At 37.7% G+C, this 11,423-nt stretch overlaps 2 protein-coding genes across 2 annotated transcripts in view; one reads left to right on the top strand and one right to left on the bottom strand.

Moving 5' to 3' along the window:
* The window catches only part of LOC109398778 (lamin Dm0), a 79,681-nt gene that overhangs the window by 45,478 nt on the left and 22,780 nt on the right, over positions 1-11,423 (bottom strand). Inside the window, exon 2 of the mRNA XM_062855895.1 lies at positions 1-198. Coding sequence (XP_062711879.1) covers positions 1-198 — 198 coding nt within the window. The remainder of the gene's footprint in view (positions 199-11,423) is intronic.
* Positions 1-11,423, top strand: part of LOC134289672 (uncharacterized) — a 75,452-nt gene that overhangs the window by 49,495 nt on the left and 14,534 nt on the right. The window lies entirely within an intron of this gene.

Raw genomic sequence — 11,423 nt, 5'->3', positions numbered from 1 at the left:
TCTTCCAGGTTCTTCCGGAGCGTTTCAACCTGTTTCTTGAGGCGGGCGGCTTCCTTTTCCAGTTCTTTCAGCTCGTCCTGGGCCTTCTTGCGCTCGGACATGACTGTGTTGTACTTGGCCGACAGTTCGTTGGCGCGGGATTCCTGGGCGCGGGCATTGCGTTCGTAGTCGGCGGCTTCCTTCGCCTTGCGCTCCATTCTGAGGGGGAGAACGATGAGAAGAAGATAATTTAGAGGGATATTCTGGATTGAAAATTGGTAAGTAGAAAAGAAGTTATTTGTTTCTGCTTGCTGTCTACAATATTTTAAGCTAAAGGTTGTATTTTTGTTCTTAATTTGTCATTCACATCAGCTCGGGATATGCGTACATGCGTGCAGTATTAAAATTCACGAGACAGACAGACAAGACTAACGTTGATTTACATATTTCCAGGTATCTGTTTGAAGTGGAGATCACACCATCGATCGCCGCCGCATCGCGGTGGTATGTGAAAGTTGAAGAGTATTGTTGCTTACATCATCGATTTAATTTTATAGCCATTGGATCAGCATTGAGCTGTAAGGCGTTTATGGAAGATGGTGGTACCTATTGATTATTTCAATTCTCTCTTTGGAGGACAGTTTTTTATACGGCGTTAACGCACAGTGATTTCGTCACAAACAGACGCCTTTGTCATCCAAACGCGGTTAGCTGTTTATCTTACATACATTTACGGCCAGTAACAATCATTAACTAGCGCTTATCGCTTTTATGGCTACGAACGTGAGTCAAACGTAGCTGATGACGTTTTTTTTTTAAATAAGATCAAATAACTTTATCGTCTAAGCTGGTCAATCAAGGTGTGATATGGCTGGGAATAAACATCTCGATGATTTGGCGGGTTGATGCTTGGTGAGCGCATCATCCAATTTAGAATGGCAAAGCATTCACAATATAAACAAAACAAACCATACTGTTAAGAAGAAAGCCAAATTACTAACGGTCGAATGAAGATGGACAACGAAACGCAGGGGTGCCAGATTTTTGTATATGTTGCATTTGCAAAAATAACTTGTTGAAGTGAAAAAAAATACCGCTTGAAGATAAACTCAGTAGACGGGACCGCAAATCAACCACGTGCTAATTTATTAAAGCTGTTTTCAGATATTGTCGACGTCAGGACCTAACGTGGCGCTATCATCGACTCAAACACCTACTTTTGCGAAATTGCATCCGAAAGTCTTCGTTACCAATAATGTACAGTATCGACGAACGCCTAGAGCGACTAAAGCAAGCGGATGTCGTCATTGCATAATGTCGAGACAGCTTTGCCGGACGAAAGCGAGGCCAATGGGGTCCCCATGAAGGATTCTGGGAGTACAGACAAAGCACCAACGACGCACCTGAGAACGGCGTCGCGTACGTGGAACATTCAGGCTTATTTTGCGAGTCGTGTGAGATGAGATTAGATGGTTCGCCTCGAGTGACGTGAGACGACTAATATAAATAATGTGGAATTAACAATAAAGTTAAAATACACAGAAATAAAACAAATATTCATGTAAATCAATTGGAAGCGAGTCGAATTTTGTCACCTCATTCGACTCGTCTCACCTCACACGACTCGCAGAATAAGCCTTTGCAAAATACGATCACTGTTCGAAAGATCTCGTGGTGTAACAAGCAACAAGGACTCATTGGCGCAGCCACCTTTACCTTTTTTCTTCACAAGTCCTTTTTTGATATTCGGAAACAGCTTTAGATATGTACGTTGAGTTATTTGAAAAGCATAATTGAGAACACGGATTGATATTACCGAAAATTTGCACTTTGAGTGAGTCGTTTTCGAGCATCTACCTCTACGTAGTTATCAGCAGGCTTGATAATCCTCCTCGAAATCAAAAGAGTTTTGCCACATGCTCTAGAGCGGTGTTTTGCTTTTGCCTCGTCGCGAGGGAGCGAACGAACCCCAAACAGAGAGGCAATAAAAACTGAGCGAGAAAGAGGGGAACGAAAAAAGAGTCGATGATTATTTCGGGTTTTTGAGTTCGATTTTCGCCTCGAGAGTCTTTCTTTGTATGGGAGTGGAACTCGCGAGAGCTTTTTGAGTGTGAGTGGACGTGAGAAACACAACAAGAAATTATGAGTGTTGGACGAACTCCTCGCTGCGCGGCAAGCTCGCGCTCGGTGCTGTTGAGGATTTGCGTTGTGATTTCTGAGTTTTATTTTCACTCCTCAGAAAATCGCCAAAATCGCTTCCTCATTTTCTCGCGAGGGAGTTTCTGTCAAGCCTGGTTATCAGTCGTATCAAACAGAATGCGAACGACTCGTTTGATCGCCTTCCAGGTAGCAATTGTTCTTCCTCTCGTTGGGGCCTGTACGATAGGCAAACAGTTTCAAACAATAAATAAACCGCTTTCGCTCGTCGTACATATGTACAAAAAAGATGGTTATATTTGCGGTTTAGGGTAAAATGATATTGATCGATGAGATTTGTAGTGTCTACCTAATCGTTGTGTGCATATGATATCTACCTACATTAAATACTATTCATTACAGTACCTAAATGTCTAGGTATGATTCATTATGTCTACCTAAGGTAGTATAAATACGGGTGGTAATTGGACCACACAGCAGAGAATGCATAAGCCTTGGACTGTCAACATCTTTAATATTCTTCTTTTGAAGGATATAAAAAGATTTGAATTACCTTATGACAACTAAAATGCCGGGTCATTAATTGGCTCGGTAGCTTAGTTGGTAAAGCACTTGTCTAGCGAATAAGGGTCGTGAGTTAAAATCTCACCTGAGCTGTGGATTTTTTTCTCAATTTAACCAATAATTTATCCATCTGTACATATGTACGTTATTTGAAAATCATAATTGACCATACGGATTAGTATTACCGAAAAGCTAGTAGCTTTAGATTGTCTAAACCTCAAAAATGAGAGGCACGCCCTAAAACGTAAGAGAATTGCGGATAGGGTAAATCGGGGTAGTTTGGCCACCCTAAGCAAAAGTCGCTTTAACATGCACAAAACAACGATAAATCTCTCGTGCATCGTATGATCATAATGATTCTGATAATACTACGCAAGATACATGAAAATATCAAAGTCAATTCTTTTTTTTTTTTTTTTTTTTTTTTTCAAAGTGATTACGGCGGTAGCAACACTGTGCTTATGTTCTACACCGCACCCTTTCCCTACATTTGCTTCTAGGAGCCTCTATTTTTGTTTCAACACACAGAAGTACGTAGGCGTGCGTGGCCCAAGTCGACACTGTTTTGGCCTGCGTTGAACAAAAATAGTTTTAATAAAAGTTTCCCCTTTTTTCTTTTTGTCAATTGGTTTTTTTTGTAGTATGGTCCATGTATTTAGTAAGGTTCTTGTAAATTTGTCGGTTATTCGAAGTAGATCTCCAATAGTCAATAAGTCAATTAAATCATTCTGATCTGTTCTATCATAGCAGCTTTAGTCTTTGCTTTATTGAAGTCAGGCCAAACATTTCAATAGGTCCTATCTGCATTTGAGAGGCTCTCTTTGTTCACTTTCTCTTTCAATTATTGCAATATAATGGTACACTTTTCAACTACTTTTGCAGTACAAATCAAAAGATGATTGTTTTGACCATCGTTCTATGCAAGGAGACAATCATAATTCAAATAAACAGCTGAGATATTAACGAAAGAGAGGGAAACCAAAGAGAGCCTCTCTTCTGCAGATTGGACCTTTAGACATGTTTGGCCTGAAGTGTAGTTTTATTGGAAATATGCTGAATATCGTTATTAAAAAGAGACGTCTGGAACTGTGTCCTGCTAGTTGTTCCGTCATGCACATACTAAATATTAAAAAATGAATATTAATGCTGTCTAGCGCATTGTTTCCTATCGGCCATTATTGTAGTATAGTCCCAACTGCAAGCTTTTTTTCCAATCTTAGCGTCAATTGTCTTCTAGTTACTTCTAGGCAGATTCATCGAATCAGTCGAACCCGTATGTTAAAATATAGTCGATTCTGTGTCAAATTGTTTTCTTGATATTTACTTCTCTGTGTTCATCTCTTGTGTCCTTAAAATGTTATCGGTCCAAAACCTAAAGAAACATGTAACTGAACTTCTAATATTTTTTTCTGTTGGTGTCATAACATCATCTAAGAGATAAACAAAAATTGCTTGTCAACTATTATGTATTCATTCCCCTACAAATACTATGAAAAATATTCAAATTCGTTCTGTCCTATCGGTCCTATCAAGATAAACCATATCATTTTCTCATGCGTGGCCTAGAAATGTCAACCTAGTCATACAAAAGTAACGTTGTTCAGTTAATAAAAAGCAGTCAGTTTTTTGTCCAGTCCAAACTGTCACGTCAAGTGTTCGCACGTTAGCTTCGAATCTATCAGCACAATTAAGTGCTGCAAATCTCCTTCCCACTATTAATTTTTTGGTTGATTTTAATTGCTTTATTTAAATAAAATATAATAAAGTATAACATTGTAGAAATTCGAAAAAGCGACTATGACATTAATAAATTACTAATCAAAATCAACCGAGAAACGTGGGAAATAGAGCTCAAACAACATGTTGAAGTCAGCTGGCTGTAAAGGGTTCCAAAACCAGTCACAAATCCCATAAAACTTTTATTAGAATTTGTAACGATCATCAAAACCTTCTCAAATCCAACCGATTTGGAACTATTGCTTGGGAATAGACTCTACTGAGCCCTGGCGGTTCCTCCGTGTTTATCGAGCATGTCTGATGCATATGATCAGCCATACTCCATCTGCAGCAGCCGGTTCGTGATGAACCGTTGGAGGCGCATTAAAGTGTTAAAAAGGTGATATGTTTCACTAAAGAACACTACATTACAATAATCAAAATGAAACTCCTTCACTTTAATACCGTCAACCCCTGCGAACTTGGCCAGGGATGAAAATATCAAAGTCAATTCGTATTTATATGCCAAAAAAAGGTTTTTGAAAAAAAGTTTGATTTTTTCGTCGATTTTAAACCGTCGGGGTAATTTGAGCACACAATTTTCAATGAAGATTTTTTTCGCCTAATGTAGCACAAACTTAATATGCACCGATAGACATTGAATTGTAGTGTGTCAACTTGATGTATACAGAAAATAAACTAATTTTAAAGCTATCTAATGTATTTGAACAAAAGGAGTCTAAGGTGGTGTTCTTATTCAGCCCTCTTCGGGGTAATTTGGCCAACGTTTTTCAATTTTATTTTTATAATTTACTATGGGCTTAAACTAATTCGTTCTAACGTTTCAATGGCTTCCATATCAGACCAGTTGTAGAGCTCTAAGGTCGGTTTGTTAAAAATATTAGATTTTAGATGATTTTTATGAGGTGCTCAAATTGCCCCATTGGCCAAATTACCCCGACTACCCCTACTAACGTCAACCTCATCAAAAAGTAGTACGTTGCTCTGAATGACACAGCTTTGTCCGAATTCCAACTTGAAACCTGCGCTGTTGCCGCTGTTGAGACGTAATTCAAATCAGCAAAAATCACACAGAAGTGGCAGATCTTCAACAACCAATATTTGCGATATATAAGAAATTACGATGGGATATCAACAATTTCAAAAAAACGGGAGGTACAGATTATCCTTGCTATTCAGATGGTTGCTGGTAAACTGTGGAGAAAAACTGTGATATCAAGAACTCTTTCAGAGACTAGGAGCTCATTCAGAGGTTTGTTTTCGTATTTGCTTGGAAATCTAACCAAAATTCGTTCCAAAATTATTCTGAGAATTTCCCCCGAAATTCTAGTTTTTCGAAGTCCTTCCTAAAATTTATCAAACATATATTTTTTTCTAGGATTACTTCTAAGATTTCATCCAGAGATTTGCTGGAGTATATTGTTCCAATGGATTCCTGAGAGTTGTTCTAGAGATGCCTATCAGAGTTCCTCCCAGGATTTCTGCAGTAGTTTTCATGAGGTCTCTACAGGAGAGCCATCCGAGGTTATTGCATTTCGGAATCCTTTCCGAAGGTTTCTTCAGAAATTTCTCTTAGTGGGTTTCCGCGTTTCTCCAGGGATTTATGTAAGATTTCTTTTGGGAGTCGTTTCCGAGATTTCTCTGAGGTTTTCAGGTTTTCTCCCGGAGATTTTTTAAAATTTCAACCAGGAGATTTTCTCCGAGAAATTCCATGTTTTTCTTAACTTTTTTTTCAGAAGTGCACCTCGATATTTCTCTAAAAAGTCTTCCCGGTATCAGTGATGGAATTGCTATCATCGTAAAGCAATTCACAAGTGAAAAACCAACACAAGGCTTACTTATGATTCCGAGAGTGAACAGTGTGTGAGTTTTCTCGCACCCATGAGTAAGAAGCAAAACTAAAACAAAAACACTCACGAGTTTTTATTCGTGAAGAACTAGTGATGATGCGGCGAGTGCATTTTAGTGTGGTTATAATAGCAAATGCAGTGATTATCCATCATAAAGTAATGCTGTATGTTCCATTGTTTCTGAAAAGCAGAACTGTCAATCGTGAAAATGCGTTTTTTTTATCAAAATGCAAAAATTTCAGAGAAGCTTCGCGAACCACAGACGAGTGTTTGATGGCAACTTCGTTTACTCACGAGTAAAGAAATGCGAGTATTCTCAAGCCCCTGTTGTTCACGAGTAAGTTTGTTTCGGTTTGTGTTTACTTAGCTGCAATCTTCACCATTTTCCATCCCTGCCCAGGAATCCTTCCGATGTTTTTCATTTTTGTAATAAAAAGGAATTACGATAAAAAAACAACTGGAAATTGGAAACTACTGCAAACTGCGGGAGCAACTATTAGAAAAAGCTCAAAATCACCACCCCGAATATTGAGACAATTCCGGAATGGTTTCCAGGAATAATTCTGGGTATAGTCCCAGGAAATTTCAAGAGGATCATTGCAAGAAATCCTGAAGTCCACTACCTGGAAAGCTGGGAATAATCCCTGAAAATTCGCGGGAATAACTCCATTACAAATATTACAAAAGTCTTGCAGTAATCGTAAAAGAAACTCCGGAAGAAACTTCAGATCATGAAAGCAAATTCAGGATAAAATGTCAGATGAAACTTCGTCATAAATCCTGCGAAAACATTTAAGTAATAATCCAGGGAGAAACTCCTGTAGAAATTCCGGGAGATACTATGGAAGAATGTTCACGGACATTTCTTGAAGGAACTACAGGACGGACTCTGGGACCAATAGAAGGAAAACTTCTGGAAGAAAATCCAGAAGAAACTTCAGTAGAAAATTCTAATCTAATCTAATCTAATCTCACACTAACGCAGCCATTACTTACAGGGTGGCCACTCAGAAGGGCAAATCAAATTCCCGAGTTTTTCCCGGTTTTCCCGGTAGCTTTTCGAAAGTTTTACCGATTTTAAAGTGTAATTGTTTACAGTGTAATTAACTGTAACCTTTTCAGAAAAAGTTATAAGAATGAATATTTTTAAAATTTTAGCTTTATTATAATATTCAGACGAACCTGAAAATAAGTTTAAAACTACTTCACTAAATATTTTGCTAAGTCGATATGTAGTTGTTTGTCTCGTATCCTATGTTGAAGAAAACCGACAAAAACTAACGGAATTCCTAGAGAAAACACTATGATTATAGGATTTGTTGTACGACTCTATGTGATATTCCTTAAAAAGTAATATATGGTTTTCTTAATCATATTCCAACAGTCTCTTCCAAAAGATTGTTGGTGAACGAAACAAACGGGCAATATCAGAATGCCAAACAAGGCATGCTAGATAGCAGAATATCTGGAAAGATTACTCGTGAAAGATTTTTTTGGAAACAATTCCTAGAGAAATCTCTGATAACTTCTGGTGAAATCCGAGAAGAATTTTTGATGGTCGTTCCTAACACAGATTTATTGTAGAGTAAATGGGTACTGTGAGGCAGATTTCTAAGACTGAAATTGTAATTTCTAGGAGAAATGTATGAGATCAAAAAAAAAACTAGATTCTGTCTGGTATTCGTCTACTACTCGGTTATTTCATCAGCGATTGTCAAAAATTTCGTTTTTGATGGCATTATTTAATGTCAGGATTTTATCCAGGAATTCCTTGAAGATTTGGATTTGAAAAAGTGTATTACCTGAAATGTCACTAGTGATCGATAATTTATTTAGAAATTCTTTTATAAATAATACAACTATATTGCTCCAGATGCTTTTGAAGACTTGCCGGAATCACCCAAAGAATTTCAATTGGTAGTTTAACAAGAAACTTATTCTCTGAATTTTCCAGAATTTCCTCATGAATTCAACCAGGACTTTCACAAGGAATTTATGCGAAGGCTTCACTAAAAGGGATTTCCCGACAATTCATTCTGGCTTTTCTAACTGTTGAACTGGTGAAAACAAATGTTAGAAAGCCGGAATGAATTGACGGGAAATTCCTTTTTAGGAAAACAGAGATTTATAAAAAAAAAAAAATCAAGATCATTCTAGAACACCACACGGGGCGTGGTTTGAGGAATTCCACCGGAAACTAAGACAGAAGTTCTTGCAGCTATAACTCAAGGAATCCCTTTATATATTATTTCAAATGTGTTTTACTAAATATATTTGAATTGTCGGAATGTTTAAAGCATTTCACCAAAATTACTGTCATCCAGATTCTCATAGGTTTTAATTTAACCCTCCTTTGGTACATCAGCAAGCTGCTGCCAACGTGATGCAGCAGTAAGGTTAAATTCGTTCTGGCATTACATTAAAAAAAATCCTTGAAGCAGTTCAGTCAAGAAAGCAATTACAACTTTCATCAGAATCCTATCAGAAATTTTCAAAGACTTTCAAAGTCTACATCAAATATTCTCCTAGGGATTATACCAGGACTTCAAGGAGGAATTCGCCGAGATTTTTTTTTAGATAGAAGTTATTTTTTTGTTTTATAGGGCTTCCATCGCTCATCGCTTAGAATTTAAAACAGAATTCTAAAAATCTAAAAGCAGTTCCCTAAAGCGCATCTTCTAGAATTACTTTCAGTTGTCGCTTAAATTTCAACGGATGCTTGATGCTTTCAGGAACATGTATGTCCTGAAATGCCGAAATGTCTTATTAATCAACAAGTCTTTCCACCAGAATGTTTTCTAGGATATCTTTTTGATTGTTCTAACTGTCATGTTAGGTAGTATCACTACGATTCACTTCAATTGTAATTTCTCGACGACAAGGTATTGATTTCCAAGAACGGTCGTTACGCCAGTATTCACTTAGTATGTTATCTAGTTCGATAGTTGGCAGCATATCCTATTCCACGTATCCTCGTACTGCACTTTCAAATGAAGTTAAAAAATACTTTTTTTTAAATTGAACATTCTTCACCCAGGCTTTTAACATCGCCAGAGAATTATTGTATGAATTTTATAAGTCGTCCGAGAGTCTATGTTGCAAATTCCCGGTGACTAACAACAATTCCCGAGGTTTTCCCGACTTTTTCCCGGTGGTTTCAAATTCCCGAGCTTTTCCCGGTTTTCCCGAAATTCCCGACTGGGTGGCCACCCTGTTACTTGAATGCATCCTGGAAAATGAAGACTTTTGAAGTCTATCATTTTTCTTGTCTAACGGCCAGGCCAACTGCGCAGCATGTACCGCAGAGAAGATCTCAAGGGATAGAACGATTTCAACATAGTCAATATTTGAAAAACATTCTACACCTTGAAATCGAGGGGAACGATGGAAGCGTGGACCTCCCGTACCAAACGCTTCCAAGTAACGATATAGATATTCAAACATGTTCGCATATATTAATATGGTGATGTGTACGATGATTTGCTAAAAAATATTGATTAGTGTTCTAGGTATGGTGTTAAGATTCACTGAAAAGAGAATAAAGGATTAAGTAATAAATACTGAATAAGGCATAAGTAATACGCTGGTTACAGATAGTACTTTTCAAAAATAGTATTATTACACAATATAATTACCTGATTCCCCCTGAAACAAAAAGTTTATTAGTGATTATAAACAAAACATAAATTAAAACATAAACATTTCGAAAATACATCAAATTTTAATCTGGAATGCTACCATTTTAGGCAGAAAAGTAGCAAGATTAAAATTTGATGCAATGTGGTAGATCTTACACCGTAACGCACCGTTCTAAGGTGATCTACCCACGTTACGGGACAGAAACTTCAGTAGAAAATTCATGAAAAAATTCTAATGAAATTCTTAGAAGAATTCTAGTAGCAATCCCAGGAATAACTCCTGTAGGAACTGCCGGGAAGGCTCCTGAAGAAATACGTTCCGGAAGGATTCGAGAAAAATCATTCAAAGGGAATACAGAGAAAAACTCAAATTCCGTGACAGCAACTGAGCAATAGGACTCTTCTCTATAACTCAGTCAATTCCAAACCAATTGGCTTGAAATTTTGTATACGGTTAGATACTATACGTATCTCATCGCGTTCCAAAAAATGTGTCAATTGGTTCAGAATTGGCTGAGTTATAGCAGAAAAGTGCCCAGAAAAAACCCCCTGCCGAGATGGTTCCACTTCCCTATCCTGTGAGAAAATTTATTTGGGTAAAACGCAAGAGGAGCCTCGGAATTTCCCGCGAGCGTGAAGGCCTTTGGAAACAATACCGAGAACATCTCTGGAGAAAGTACTTCAAATTTCGAAAATGGGGCACGTTCGGTGTAGTACTAGATTTGTAGTAATGAGCTGAATTTTAGTATGGTGAGAAGGTCAATTCTCCGTTTCTGCAATGAAATGGTGCAAAAAGCGTGGGTATTATGATTCCTTGCCTAATTTTATGCTGGTTGAGAAATGAAGAAAACAACAACACTGTTGCCCAAAGTTTTGCTCAAACAGCATCAAATTAGGCAAGGAATCATAATACCCACGCTTTTTGCACCATTTCATTGCAGAAACGGAGAATTGACCTTCTCACCATACTAAAATTCAGCTCATTACTACAAATCTAGTACTTCACCGATTTGTCCTATTGTGTATGGATGAAAGTCTACGAGGGGGAGGGGGGGGGGGTGTCTAAGATAGCCAAAAATGAGTCCACGTAGTTCATGGACAGCGCCTTACAGAATTTATAGCATCTTATCTAACTTGTCTATTTGCCTGAAATATCTGTCTGTCCTCTTGTTCGTCTATTACGGTTATTCAAATTCCTTCTTGATTTACTTGATTTTCGAATAGAGTAGTAAAGTTCTCCACTTTTTATTCATACGGCCCTTTGTTTAGAAAATTCCGTGCTGAAAATACATACTTCAGTCAGCGCTTATTTTCTCAAAGACTTTGAATATTTTCAGCCTTGTCACAACAAGCACAGATCCAGACAAGTGTCGATGTTGTTGCGTGTTGCTTGATTCGCTGATATAAACAAACAATTTGGCAACCCTTCTAATGTGCCAATTTGTTCAAGTTCACATACAAGTCTAATGTCACGGACTGTCCGTTTTGTCATAACCAC

The sequence above is a fragment of the Aedes albopictus genome, chromosome 3 (assembly GCF_035046485.1).
Source record: "Aedes albopictus strain Foshan chromosome 3, AalbF5, whole genome shotgun sequence".
NCBI classification, from domain to species: Eukaryota; Metazoa; Arthropoda; class Insecta; order Diptera; family Culicidae; genus Aedes; species Aedes albopictus.
Note: the sequence above shows the minus strand (reverse complement) of the source record. Positions and strands in the feature narration are given on the sequence as shown.